Here is a 15305-nt window from a genome sequence, read left to right on the forward strand (position 1 = left end):
CTCTTTCCTACTTATGTGACTAGGCCCAGGAGATGCCAGAGAGATGGCAAAAAGGTGAAAGCAGATGGGCAGTGGGGGAGGGCCAAATGGAGCCATTCAGGCAGGTAGGGGCCCAGGGGGCACTATTTAGCAATTCCCTGCCTGCAAACTTTTGGGAGGGGTAGTATAGGCAGGTAACCTTAGTGATCAAAAGGGCTCTGGAGACACTGACATTCCAATCTCCCAGGGGTGGTCTCCAACTTCCCAGATTCGGATAGCCTCCATTCCTGAATTTGACCATATTCCCTATTCTACACCAATTGCTGGTCCTCGATTCTGGCTTCACTAGGCAACCTAATGTTCTTTCCAAAGGGCTTGTGTAGCTCTGCCCTTATGGCTTTGCTGGTTTCAGCCCACATGGCCTTTCTGTTGTCTTGTCTCTGCTTGATTTCTGCTACTTTCTTTGGCAGATGTTGCACTGTACTTCACTTTCTTAATCTTGATGATTTCCACTATAGCTTCAGTTTCCTCTTCATATCTCCACTCATCTCCCTATCAGGGGTTGCCTGCAGAAACTCTGACACTGCTGCATTTTGCCTGGCTTCTCAAGCCTTCCTCTGAATTCTCTGTGGAAACCTCCATGACCCCCTAACTCCAGCAATCAGCAATCCTGCAGAATCAGCACTATGTGGTTGCTACTAAGGTCTGCTGCCAATTCAAGTAGTAGCCAGGCCTTCAGGAACTGTGGCTGCAGTAGCCTCTGAGTGTGGGTAGCTGAGCTTGGTGAAACAACTTCCTAGGCCATCCTGTGCAAGCAGTGTGACCCACTGGTCTCTTCTCAAAAAATTTTTTTTCTTGAGTGCTGGGGATTGAACCCAGGACCGTGTGCTTGCAAGGCAAGCACTCTACCAACTGAGCTATGTATCCAGCCCTTCTCAAGAGAATTTTACCTTTACTCTCTTGAGCCTGAGATGGGTGTGTTCTTGAGGATTCTCGAGACACCCTCAAGCCACCTTTCTTATTGTCTCTGGGCAAAGTCTTTAGCATTCGTTTAGTGGCAGTAATGTCTTTAACAACCACAACTCTCTTAGCCCCAGTTTTACTCCTACCTTTCAAGTCCAAGTTTTTCAAATATTTCTGCTCTTCATTCTGCTCCTGAACATCATAATAAACTTGGCTAAGTCACTAGCGATATCCATGCCACTGCCTACATACTGTGCTGCTTAGAAATTTCTTCTGCTGGATTAAGAGGTCTATCATTTTTTAAATCAGCCTTTAAAAAGTCTCAGGAAAAAGGGCAAAACATAGATAACTTTTTAGCCAGAACACAACATGAAAGGCCTCTTTCAATTACCAATAGCATACTCCTTTTCCTCTGAAATGTCATGAGTTCTGTCTTTAATGTCCATAATTCTATTAGTATTCTCATCTTCTGAGCAACCACTAGAATCACCTACTAAGCTCCACTTACAACAATCTGAAACTCTTCAAGCTTTCATCTGTATACTTTCCAAAATTCCTCTCACAAATTCCAAAAAGCTCCCCAAATTTCTAAACCATTTGGTCAGGTTTGTCACAGCAGTGACCCCAATTCTTGGTACCAATTTCTGTTTTAGTCAGCTTTTTTTACTACTGTGAACAGAAAGACCTGACAAGTTGAGGAGGAAAAGTTTATTTAGGGGCTCATGGTTTCAGAGATCTCAGTCCATAGAGAGCCTGCTCCATTCCTTGGGGTTTGAGATGAGATAGAATATCATGATGGCAGAGAGTGGTGGAGGAAACTGGCTCAAGACATAACAATCAGAAAGCAGAAAGAGAGAAGGAGCTTCCACTCACCTGATACAATATATATACCCCAAAGTCACACCCCCAATGACCCACATTTAATAACCACACCTTACCTGCCTTCAGTTATCACTCAGCAAATTCCTATCTTGGGATTAATTCACTGTTTGGGGTAAGGCTCTTACAACTGAATCATTTTACCTTCTTGCATTGTCTCATACATGATCTTTTGGAGGACACCTCACATCCAAATCATGACACATGACATCTTAATTATATAGAACCAAATCACAATAGTAGGGAATTTCCATTGCCTTTTCTTCCAAGTGAAAGAGAACTGATTTTATGACAGCAATTTCAAAGAAATACTGAAAAGAGCATTAAATAAACACAGAACAGCATGCATAGAGCCAGAGGAGGCTGTGATATTTTTCAGTACCTAGATAATGTTAAGCAACACAGCATAAATAGGAAGTAAAAACTTATTTAGCTCCCTGTCATCCACTCATTCTCCAAGTTGTATCTGGCTTTTTCACTGTTCAGACAGGGACATTAGAGTCACTGTGTGCATGCCAGAAAATCCTAACCCACTCTTAATTATTTTATGGTCTCTCTAATCTTGACATGTCCACCTGGCAGCTTTTACTGCTGAGTATTTACCACCCTCTTAGGAGCAGGAACACTAACAAGGACCCTTTTTGCTTCCCTCTTCAACACTCCATTTGCCACCCAAACTTTGAATCTAAACTCCCCCACGAAGTTTAGTAATGTCTTTCCCAATAAAATATCTCTCCCTAGAGTATCATCAGGCACTAGGGAGAATAGTACCAAATATGGAACAATTGTATTCTCCTTATTCTTGGAGGAAAAGCAGATAATGAGTTCCATGTGAGGCCTATGGTCAACCCCTATAGCTCTCACACTGGGGTGACCTTTACTCCACCCATGATCTCTGAGAGTGGGGGAATGTATCCAGAGTAACCAGCAATGCCAAGGCATGAGAGTTCTTCCCCTCTGTGGAAGCACAAGGGAGAAGGTTAGAACTGCTTTTCCAATGTAAATTTTTTTCTAGTACACTACCAAGACTGTATTAAGTAGTTTATCATATTTTTCTCTGGAGGTACAAGCATAAAGAAAATGATACTGCATCTGCTGTCTTCTTAAATGGTCCCACATTTCTTTTCTCTCCTATTTGTATTTGTCCCTTTTTTCCTATCATTCTTTGTGACAAATCGCACCCCATCCCAGCTACATTCAGTCTCTCTCAGGTTGGTAATAGACTCATCCACATTATAATCATCCTGCCCAACAATCAGGCTAACAAGGGAGAAGAAAGGGCTGTACATTCTTTTTTTATTTGTTCTAATTATTTATACATGCCAGTAGAATGCATTCTGGTACATCATATAAAAATGGAGTATAACTTCTAATTCTTCTGGTTGTACATGATGTAGGGTCATACCAGTTGTATACTCATATATGCACATAGGGTATTAATGTTCAATTCATTCTACTATCCTTCCTACCCCCTTACACCCTCCCCTTATTTCACTCCCCTCTGCCTAATCAAAAGTACCTCTGTTCTTCCCTAGGTCCCTCTCTTATTGTGCATTAGCATACACATGTCAGAGAAAACATTTGGTCTTTGGTTTTTTGGGATTGTCTTATTTTGCTTAACTTGATATTCTCCAGCTCCATCCATTTACCAGTAAATTCCATAATTTCATTCATCTTTAAGGCTGAGTAATATTCCATTGTGTATATGTACCACATTTTCTTTATCCATTCATCTGTTGAAGGGCACCTTTGTTAGTTCCAAAGTTTAGCTATTGTGAATTGATCTGCTATAAACATCAATATGGCTGCATCACTGTAGTATGTGTAAGTCCTTTGGGCATAAACCAAGGAGTGGTCTAGCTGTGTCAAATTGTGGTTCCATCCCAAGTTTTCTGAGGAATCTCTGTACTTCTTTCCACAGTGGTTGCACCAGTTTGCAGTCCTACCAGCAATGTATTAGTGTACCTTTTTCCCTATACCCTCATCAACATTTATTGTTTCTTGTATTCTTGAAAATTGTCATGTTGACTGGCGTGAGATGGAATCTCAGTGTAGTTTTGATTTGCATTTCTCTAATCACTAGAGATGATGATGATTTTTTCCTATATTTGTTGATCAATTGTATTTCTTCTTCTGTGAAGTGTCTGCTCAGTTCCTTAGCCCATTTATTGAGTGGGTTATTTTTTATTTTTGGTGTTGTTTTTTGGAGCTCTTTATATGTCCTGGAGATTAATGCTCTGAGGTACATTTGGTAAATGTTTTCTCCAATTCTGTAGGCTCTCTCTTAATGTTATTGTTTCCTTTGCTGGGAAGAAGCTTTTTAGTTTGAATCCTTCCCATTTATCGATTCTTGATTTTACTTCTTGTGCTTTAGGAGTCTTGTTAAGGAAGTCAGTTCCTAAGCCAACATGATGAAGATTTGAGCCTACTTTTTCTTCTATTAGGTACAGGGTCTCTATTCTAGTGTCTAAGTCTTTGATCCACTTTGAGTTGAGTTTCATGAAGGGTGAGAAATAGGAGTTTAATTTAATTTTGCTTCATATGTATTTCCAATATTTCCAGCACCATTTGTTGAAGAGACTTTTTCTCCAATGAAAGTTTTGGTGCCTTTTTCTAGTATGCAATAAGTGTATTCATATGGGTTTGTATCTGTGTCTTCTATTCTGTACCATTGGTCTACCTATAGGTTTTGGTACCAATACCATGCCATTTTTGTTACAATGACTCTGTAGTATAGTTTAAGGTCTAGAATTGTGATGCCTCCTGCTTCATTCTTCTTGCTAAGGATTGCTTTGGCTATTCTGGGTCTCTTAGTTTTCCAAATGAATTTCATGTTTGCTTTTTCTAGTTATACAAAGAATTTCATTGGGATTTTAATAAGAATTGCATTAAATCTGTATAACAGTTTTTATAGTATGACCATTTTGACAATATTAATTCTGCCTATCCAAGAGCATGGGAGATCTTTCCATCTTCAAAGGTCTTCCTCAATTTACTTCTTTAGTGTTCTGTAGTTTTAATTGTAGAGATCTTTCACCTCTTTTGTTAAATCAATTTCCAAGTATTTGATATTTTTTGAGTCTGTTGTAAATGGGGTAGTTTTCCTAATTTCTGTTTTGGTGGATCCATCACTGATATATAGGAATGTGTTTGTTTTATGGGTATTGATTTTATATCCTGCTACTTTGCTGAATTCATGTATTAGTTCTAGAAGTTTTCTGGCGCAGTGTTTTGGATCTTCTAAATGAAGAATCTTCTCATTGGCGAATAGTGATAGTTTGAGATTTTCTTTCCTCTTTGTATCCATTTAATTTCTTTCATCTGTCTCATTGCTCTGGCTAGAGTTGCAATGATGATGTTGAATAAAAGTGGTGAAAGAAGGCATCTTTGTCTTGTTCCAGTTGTTAGAGGAAATGCTTTCAGTTTTTCTCCATTTAGAATGATGTTGGCCTTGGGTTTAGCATAAGTAGCTTTTACAATGTTCCTACTATCCCTACTTTATCTAGTGTTTTGAATATGAAGTGGTGCTGTATTTTGTCAAATGCATTTTCTGCATCTATTGAGATGATCATATGATTCTTGTCTTAAAGTCTATTGATGTGATGAATTATGCTTATTGATTTCCATACATTGAACCAAACTTGCATTCTTGGGATGAACCCAACTTGGTAGTGGTGCACTATCTTTCTAATATGTTTTTGTACGTGATTTAGGGCTGTACATTCTTGATTGGCATCATGTAGGTGGTTTTTTTTTTTGCTTTGTTTTGTTTTGTTTTTCAATCCAGCTGTGAAAATGACTTTATTTGGTCCCTGAAATACCTGTGTATAAATACATTGTCACAAGCCCAATTCCTGAAGAATACGGTGGTCTTCCACTGTGCTTTTCCATGGAGGTCCCTGACCTTCATTTGTTAATGTGTAAGATGATATAATCCATAAGAGAATTATTTATTTGGATCTGGTAGGCATTATGTAGGTGATGCATAGGACTGAATGAGTGCTAGTATTTCTTGTATTATCAGTTTCATTTTCTATCAGAGAAATACATATATACCCTCCTGTGTCACAGAGTCTCACTAGCTTGGCAGTCAGAGGCTCACAGGGCAATTGTTTAAAAATGTTTGCAATATCTAGCAATTCTATTTTAAGAATTATTATCCTGAACAGTAATAGTTTCTTGAATTGGATACTCCACTCCTGCAACTACACATGCTATGCTTTTACTTTGTATTGCATTAATGATAAAGGAAAAAAAGGCTCACAGGCAGGAGAATTCCCTGTCCTCTTTCACTTCCATCTCCAGTTCTTCCTCACCCTTCTTCTCCCGGGGATTGCAATTCTTTGCATCTCCTTCTGATCTTGAGATAGCATCTCTCACCTGTTTGTTCTTCCAGTTCTTCCCCTCCAGTTACACATAGTGACAAACTGGAGTTTCAAATTTGGCTTCTCATTTTTCCTTTTTTTCAGCCAGGTTATAGGCTAAGAGAGAGGAAGAGAGGTGCATATCTCTTTCACATTGTAACTCCTCTAATTTCTTTATCTTTTCATTTACTGCCAGCTGGCCATAGATGGCCAAATGAACTGCCTACAATAATGACCATCCACTGCAGTGGAAAGAAACTACCCTTTCTTATCACAGTAAGATAAGTGACATTGAAAAAACAGATGCTCCAAACCCAATTGAGGTATCCCTGTACTAATGCAGAATGCTGCAGACATTTAACATATGAGATACTCTCTACCCAATAGAGTTCCATCCGCTTTCCCATTTCATAGTTTTCCTTACTGGCTTGCCAATTCTTCCAAAATAACCCAGTCCTTATATGTGAATACTGGATACAAGGTCACATGAGACTGAGGAAAGTGAGGAAGACAAATCTCAAATTGCATAAAGTGGAATGCATTAGGGGACTTACTGACAGAACCATGGAACTGGTCAGCAGCAAGACCATGTGGATTCACACAATTTAGGACAGAAGGATGAGCATGGATTAGGCAAAAGTGACTTCATCTTAATAGGAATGCACCTTGTTCATCTTAAGCTAATATGCTAAGACACATTCCAGGAGTCAGGATTCAGTTATAAAATTCACCATAACACTCTTAACAGTTTTGACTAATTATAGTTTACTGGGAAACTGTGTAGGAAAACTAAAGTTAATCTGGTGCAATCATGGTGGTTATGTCTCAAGATGGCTTCAGTCACGTCAAGCTGAACCCATACAGTCTACATAGTGAAAAGGGATCTTTTTTATTACTAAGTATATTTAATATATGGTTTGGATTGGATGTTTTAACACTATAAATCAGAGTTAGACATTAATAAATCAGGGTTAAATATATCAAACTATATGATGTAATCATTATTTTAAATTCTTAAAGTATCTTTATAGCATTTCTTAAATTTCCCAAAGACACATATACCACCACCACTATCCATGATATGACACACAGATCACACACACACACATAAATGCATATGTGCACACATGAACACACAGATGTTCCAAATATAGAAATAACAAAAGCCAAATTGAAAATATATTTAAAGACAGACAACTTAACAACATTGGCCAAAGTATAAAAAAAATGCCCAATATGTAATTTTGGTTCCAACAGTTAATATATCCTTCAACCAATGTTCACATCTACTGATGTACAAGAATAAAAGTGCCAACTACTTACGGAGTTGTTAGTCAAAGGATACAACATTACACTTCCATAGGAGGAATAAGTTCAAGAGATGTGTTGTACGGCATGGTGAATATAGTTAATAATTATACAGTGCATTCTTGAAAAATACCAAGAAAGTAGGTGTTAAGTGCTTTCACCAAGAAAATAACTTTTTGATGTTATGCATATCATAATTAGCTAGATGTAACCACTCCACAATATATATATATATTTTAAAACATCATGATACACATGATAAATACAATTTTATCTGTCATTTAAAAATATATATATTTTATAAAAAATTTCATTTCAAACTGATGATAGAAAACAAATATAAATAAATATATATATATATACATATATATATGAAGATATATATATATATATATCTTCAAGGATGGCTTGACTAATTAAATAGGATAAAATATTTAAAGTTCTGAGGATAGGAGAATAGGAATTTTCTCAAAATATGCTCAGCAGTGTTTAACATAGTTGATTGTGATTTCTCCCTTGAATTTTCACTTGGCTTCCAAAATATTCCCTTTTCTGTTTTTTTCCTTCTTCACTCTCTACTTTTAATTTCTTTGGTTTCTTCTATTCTTCACACTTACTTAATGCTGCAATGTCTATGTCCTGGTCTTCATCTGTATTCCCTCCATTGTGTACAGATATTTGATATTTTTTGAGTCTGTTGTAAATGGAGTTTAAATACCAACCAGTTGGGAAAAATTAATACTTCCAGACTCAGAGATGTAGCTGCCTACTCATTATCTCCATTTGGATATCTAAAACCCATCTCAAAATAAGCAAGTACAAAAAAACCCTGAGTTCCCACAACTACCACAAACCTGTTCTACTTTCACTCTTTCTCACCCAAAACTTCGAAATCATTCTTCATTCCTCCTTTTCTTGCATGGATACTTGCTGTTATTCAGGAAATCCTATTCATGATCTTTAAAAAGATAACCAGAAATCAACCATTTCTCATCCTCATCTTCACTGCTCTCATTCTAACCAAAGCTACCATCATTTCTTGCCTAGATTACTGAATATCTTTGTGATCTTTCTCCCTGTTTCTACATGGAAAAAGATCTTTTACCCTCTAGTCTACATTCAATTAAAAATCCCAATGAAATTTCTCCCAGAAATATCAAAAAGAATCCTAAATTCATATGGAACCACACTAACCAAAGCAATCTTGAGCAAAAAAGAACAAAACTGGAGGTATCACACTACCTGATTTCAAAATATACTACAAAGCTATAGCCATCAAAACATTATGGTACTCACAGAAAAACAGAAACATAGCCTAGAACAATGAAAAATAGAGACCCCAGAAATAAACCCATGATCAATTCACTTTCAACAATGGTACCAAGAGCACACAGTGGAGAAAGAACAGTTGTTTCTTGGATAAATGATGTTGGAAAAATAACATTCATATGCAGAATGAATTTAGCTCTTATCTCAAACAATATAAAAATATCAACTCAAATATCGAAAATGAATGAAAAAAGAGACTTATCTGTTGAAGGTGGTGGCACACATCTGTAATCCCAGTTACTCAGGAGGCGGAAGCAGGAGGACTGCATGTTCAGTGCCAGCCTGGGCAACTTAAGAAGACCCTATCTCAAAATACAATAATATAAAAAGGGAGGGGAATACAGTTCATTGGTAAAGATCTTGACTAGCATGTTATAAGGGCCTGAGTTCCATACCCAGCACTGAAAAAAAAAAATAGTGATCCTTTTAAAACAATCTAGATCATGTCACCAATTCATCTCAAAACCCTATAATTATTCCTCATTTCATTCAATATGAAAGCCAAAAGTGTATATAATGGTCTGTAAAGTTTTTTTGTGATCTGAAGAGCTATCTCTTTGGTTTTACAGACTTCTATCATACACCCCTAACTTAGCTATGCTCAACCACACTCGTTTTCTTGTTCCTCAAACATCTGAACAGACTCACTCCTGCTTTAGACCCTTTGTACTTTCTACTCCCTTTGCTTGGAATGCTGTTCTCCCCAAATATTATATGGTAACTCCTTTACTCCCATCAGTCTTTGTTCAAATGTTGCTTTTTAAATGGGGCCTGCTCTTTACTACCTTATTATATCACTACAATCTCTCCTAATACCATTCCTCCCATATTGCTGATTCCCCTTACTGTTCTATTTTTCCTTACTCCACAACAATTCTCAATTTTAAACATATATATGTAATTTACTAATTATGCTTATTTTTTGTCTTTCACTACTCTATTGTAAACTAATTGAAGATATGTACTTTTGTTTCATTCATTAGTTCATTTTAAGTGCCTGGAATACTACTTTGCACACAGTAGTCAATAACTGTTGAATGGGTTACATATTTTTGCATATTAGACAATTTCTTTGTGATGCATTCCTAGACTAAATAAGAAATATATTCTTTTCAGTCTTTTTCTTGGAAGAAATTCATGTGTATGGATAAGATATTTGAAAAGTATGGTTTATCTAAATGAATGATAATTAGCTACATATTAAACATTGAATCTTATAAAGTGTATGACTAATGATTTAAAGCTGGTATATATGTTTTCTTAGATAATCCTAGACAAGTAGGGTTATAACACATCATGTAATTAGTCCATTCATGTCAGCCACAATATTACTACTTAATGTTTGGAACGGCACAATCTAGGAGTAGTTTACTTACTGACACTTACTGTTCAACTGGGTAATCCCATAAGACTTCTGCAGGAGATAGTGAAACATTCTCTAAACGGACTACATGAACAAATTTTTCCATTGGTCACTCCCATTGGTCATATTCTCCCACTTTACAACTTATAGACATTTCTGTGTGAGTATACACCATGCCAGTTTTTGGTCTGTGCACCAGAGGAACAAATTAACTTTATTTGGCAGAGTCCCATGGCTTTATTAATAAAAAAAGAACACTAGATCAAATCTGAGTCATTTATTTCTATGAAATAAAGGAGCAAAATCTGGAGTCATGACAAAAATGGGGGCAGTCATATTTTGCTGGCATATAGTCTATTCTCACCTTCTCATATTTATTTTTTTTGCATTTGCTATAGAATGGCAGGTTAGTCTGTAAACCTGTATTCATCTCTATATGAATGGGTGGGTGTCACACTCAGCCTGCAATTACAGAAGTGGTAGCCTAGGCTGCTTCAAAAACTTTTCATAGCACCAATAGATCTAGAGTATCCAAAGTGAATACAGATATAAGCAGTGGGCAAAATGTGAATATTTTTTAAAGTAGTCTTGAGAAAACCATTCTGGTTGAGACTCTCCCCACCATGCACACCTTTATTAGTTGTAAATAAATGCCACATCTTCATTAGCTAATGGTTGGAAAATCCTGACAGCTTTCAACATGATGACTCTATGTGTTTAAACCTGTACTTTTAGAATGCTTACTCAAGTGGAAAATGGGACAACAAATCTCTTGAGGGCCTTAAAGAGAAACCTCATGGTTGTATAACAATGAAATGGATTCATTCAGGGGAGACAATTTGTTTTTTTCCTAATTTGTAAAATTTTCTATTTCTATTATCTTTAGATGTCTAAACTTCAGAGGTCAGTGGGGAAACTATTGGTTCATGGGAGCTAAATGTGACCAACTCTGGAATACTCTGGATCTGATTTTAGTAGCAACATTGCCTGGAATAGGATTGGCTTTAATCGTTGGTATAACAATCCAGACAATCCACTACTGTAAAAAGAATTCAAAGAAGAATATAGATAATAACCGGTAAGAAATTTCTAAATACCACTGAAAATAATGGGAAATCTCTTCTGTGATCAGCAAATTAATCAAGAACTAATATCATTTATCAAAGTATGTAGCTGGTATGTTCTCTCATATTCATCAACATTTTAATTAAATTCCAGCAAATTTGGATTAACACTGCCAAACTAGAAATATTTTTTTCAGGATGTGGATATAGAGCAAAAACTGGGAAGTCCTTTCCCCTAGTAAAAACCTAAAAACCTAGTGTAATTCACAAAACAATTGTCCTATCTCAATGTTTTCCATACACCAGGGCAGTATTTGTGTGTATACACATACTGCCTAATAGTGTGGGGGTGAGGGAAGGAAGGCTGCTAAGCAAGTACTTTCTACTTAGCCCCAAATCCCAGCAACAGTGACAGAAATTGAAAGAGGAATCTAATATATTTGCCTGTAATCTGACTCTGCCTTGGGTAAGTCTCTTTGCCTCACTGGGTTTTAATTTCTTTATCTATAATGTAGGGATATTTATAATCAGGACTATTCACTTCACATAGAGGGTGAGAATAATACTGAGAGCAGCTGTCATTTGTTGAGGATTTATTATATGTTTCAGACTGAATTATAAGTGTTTCACATCTAACAATTGATGTATTCCTCTCCATAATGCTATTAAGTACTGATAACATCACTGAGAAACAAAGAGATAAAAAATTTGGCCAAGGTCATGGAATAAATCTGAATACTAGACCTAAAGTTCATGCTATGCTATGGAATATAATTAAGTAAAACTGTGCTTTGAAACCTACAAAGCCCTGCTGCATTTCCTTTACTGCACTTCTTTTTTACTTTTCACTGCCTTAGAATAATAGAGATATGAGGGTTAAGTACCAATAGAATAAAATCTCGTAAATTTTCTATCAGTTAATTCAAATTGGCATCAACTTTAAAGTACCATTCCCCAATGATAAGGTAATGTTACCTTGTATGTATTACAAGAACAGATTGAAATATTACTTTTTAAAGTGACTTTTACTGTTAACCTCATACTCCTAAGATTAGACTTGACACTTATAATAAAGTCAATACTTTGAACAACCTTAGATATTTGTTTCTGAGGGAAATGAGATAAACAGTCCATTTTGTCATTTTAAAATCATAATTCTTTTTCACCATTATTCCATGTTCTTATAAGTACCATGTGGTGTGTGTGTGTATAATATTAATGTTAATAAAATTAATTTTATGTTTACATTAATGTGAAAAATTTCATATTACCATTTGACATAGATTGGTAACCCCCTGAGATGGTAAGAATCATTTTAATTAGAAATCATATGTGTAAACAAGTCACTTTAAAACTATTTTTTGTAGTTTTCCTATGCCAAAGTTTTCTACAACACTTTATTTTTATTCTAAATCTCTCTCTTCTACTGACTAGCTGTGACTTTGAGTGGATCCCTTAGCTATTTTCCTCTTTAATAGAAAGTAGAGTAGACAAAGGGGAATGAAGAGAAGGGAGGGGAGATGGGAAAAGGAAAGACAGCAGAATGAATCTGACATAACTTCCCTATGTACATATATGAATATACCACAGTGAATCTCAGCAATGTGTACGTCAACAAGAAATTAATTTAAAAAATAACTATGAGTAAATGGCAGAAAGATCAGTACAGGGAAGGCAGCAGGGGTGGGGGGAGGGAAGGAGAAGAAGAAATACTGGGGATTGAATTAGAATAAGATATATTCCTTGCTTGTATAATTATATCAGAATGGATTCTACTGTCATCTAAAAAAAAAATACAAGAAAAAAAAAAAAAAGAAAGAGGGGTAGTACATATTCTACTTCCTCATAGTTTTGAGATCCAAATGAAATAATTAATGGGAAAGTGCACCAAGAAGCAAAGGCAAAATGGAAAGCTTGATTATAAATCAGGTAGTAGAAGTGTGCCCACACATTTGGGCTGATTTATAGGCTTGTTGAGTATAAAATTGAGCTGCCTTTTTGTATTTCCATTAAATACATTTTAATTTGAGCTCTTTAATATTTCTTCTGTCATTCCATGAACCATGAATTGACAAAGTAACTCCAAACATACTCTGGGATATTGCTTAGCATAATGGATAAAGTAAAGGTCATCAAACCAGGAAGAGTGGGGCTCAAATTGATGCCCCATGAATCACTGACTATGTGGTCTATGGAAATTTTCTAAAAATTTCTCAGCCTCAGGTCTCTCATCTGCAAAATTTAATTGACTTGTAGACTTTTTGTAAATATTCAAAGAAGGTAATGTAACTTTTTCAAAATATCCTTATGTCTACAATTAACTTTCAATTGCATGAAAATAAGATGGGTAAATGGATGGATGGGGGGGATGAATAGATGAACAGATACAATTTAAAACAAGTATAGTAAAAATGGTGGAATCAATGTGGAAGACATGTGCATATTCACCATAAAATTCTTTCAATTTTGATATATGCTTAAAAGTATTTTATAATAAAATGTTGTATAAAGTCAGTTAATGTTATGTAAAATAACTTAAACATGGAAAACATTCAAAAAATTGTAACTATTGCCATTGCTTTCTTTTGGTTACAGTCTTAAAACACAAACATTCATTCCGTACTGTCAAAAAAATTCATCAAACAAGTGATTTACAAACATTTAAGCAACTGCTCTATCTTTATTTATTTATTTTTTTTGTCTTTTTAATATGTCAGAGAACAGAAGAGTTTGTCTGGACTTCAACCTCAGCATAAATCTGAATATGCATTTGATACTCATTTGAGACCTCCTCAACTAGATCAAGGCCAGGTAACAAATTAACATTTAACATTTAACAAATAAACTAAGTTTACAGAAGACAACAGGAAAAAAAAAGCCTTGGAGAAATTTAAAAAAATCTTGGAGATTAAAGCAGTAGTCAGAGACAATAAAATGAAGTATAATCAGAAGATCAAATTGCATACATATGGAATGGTTGATCTCATGGTATATATCAAGAATACAGGCCAGGCCTGGGGAAATTACACTGTGAATGATCATTATCTCCCCCCACCCCTATTATTTGTTTCCAGGTAAAATCCAGTTAACACAGGTATCAGAGGCAGACTTGGTGAAAGTTAAACACATATCAAAGGGAAAGTCCTTAAAGAGGGATTAGAAAGATGAATAAGAGGAAAAAGAATTTGAATCCTGTGGATAGATAGGAAGATATATATTAGCACAGACCCTCCAAAGGAAAAGACTTGTGGGGAATCTCTGCAATTCACTATACTTTAGAAGCATCTCTGAATAGGGAACAAAAGGGTCTGTGTGTCATATTAGACCACAATTACCAAAAGTAGAAGCAACAGTAATTTAAATCAAACAAATCACAAACAACCTAACACAAAAGCATTGTATTATTGTTAGTTAAGTTCTAGAATATGCCCAATTATGATCTCTATGTTTTAAGGAAGTAAGACCTCCATTGAGATTACAGAACTCAAACCGAAGCATAATTCTGCATAATGTTTCATGTATGGTACCATCTTAATAATGTCAAGGCAAGGTAAACATTGAAACACATAAAGGTTAAGATAAAGTATTATTGAATTGATAGTGGTCAGATACTTTTTACCAGAAGTCAAAACAATTAAATATTGTGACTTGTAGTATGAAGGAACTGTTACACATTGTTTTTCAAAATAAAGTTAAAAATATTCTGGGCAAATATTCTATTGTAAATATTGTTGATATCTCTAAAATTCTAATCTCTAAGACTGTCAAATGGCTTTGTTTGCCTATTTTTCCCTTGAAATGACCCAGTGTTTTGTGATATGAGTTAGAGAACCTAGCATATAGAGGTACCATTTCATTTCTAAGAATTCACTTGTTCTTAATTTCCATAGTTACTTCTGCCAACAACTTGTTTTTCAAATCTCCAAGTTGACCTTCTCATCCTCTCTCCTCCCCTCTCATCATTCATCATGTCTTTTCTTTATATTTTTAATTTTTTAAAAACTTGTGCTAATTAGTTTTTTACTTAATGTTATGTACACTCTAACTGTGGATAAA

General features: G+C 35.5%; 1 protein-coding gene across 1 annotated transcript in view; it reads left to right on the forward strand.

Moving 5' to 3' along the window:
- The window catches only part of LOC124971529 (uncharacterized), a 116137-nt gene that overhangs the window by 26714 nt on the left and 74118 nt on the right, over nt 1-15305 (forward strand). The window contains exons 4-5 of the mRNA XM_047535262.1: nt 11072-11263; nt 13967-14060. Coding sequence (XP_047391218.1) covers nt 11072-11263; nt 13967-14060 — 286 coding nt within the window. The remainder of the gene's footprint in view (nt 1-11071; nt 11264-13966; nt 14061-15305) is intronic.

Source organism: Sciurus carolinensis, chromosome X, assembly GCF_902686445.1.
Source record: "Sciurus carolinensis chromosome X, mSciCar1.2, whole genome shotgun sequence".
NCBI classification, from domain to species: Eukaryota; Metazoa; Chordata; class Mammalia; order Rodentia; family Sciuridae; genus Sciurus; species Sciurus carolinensis.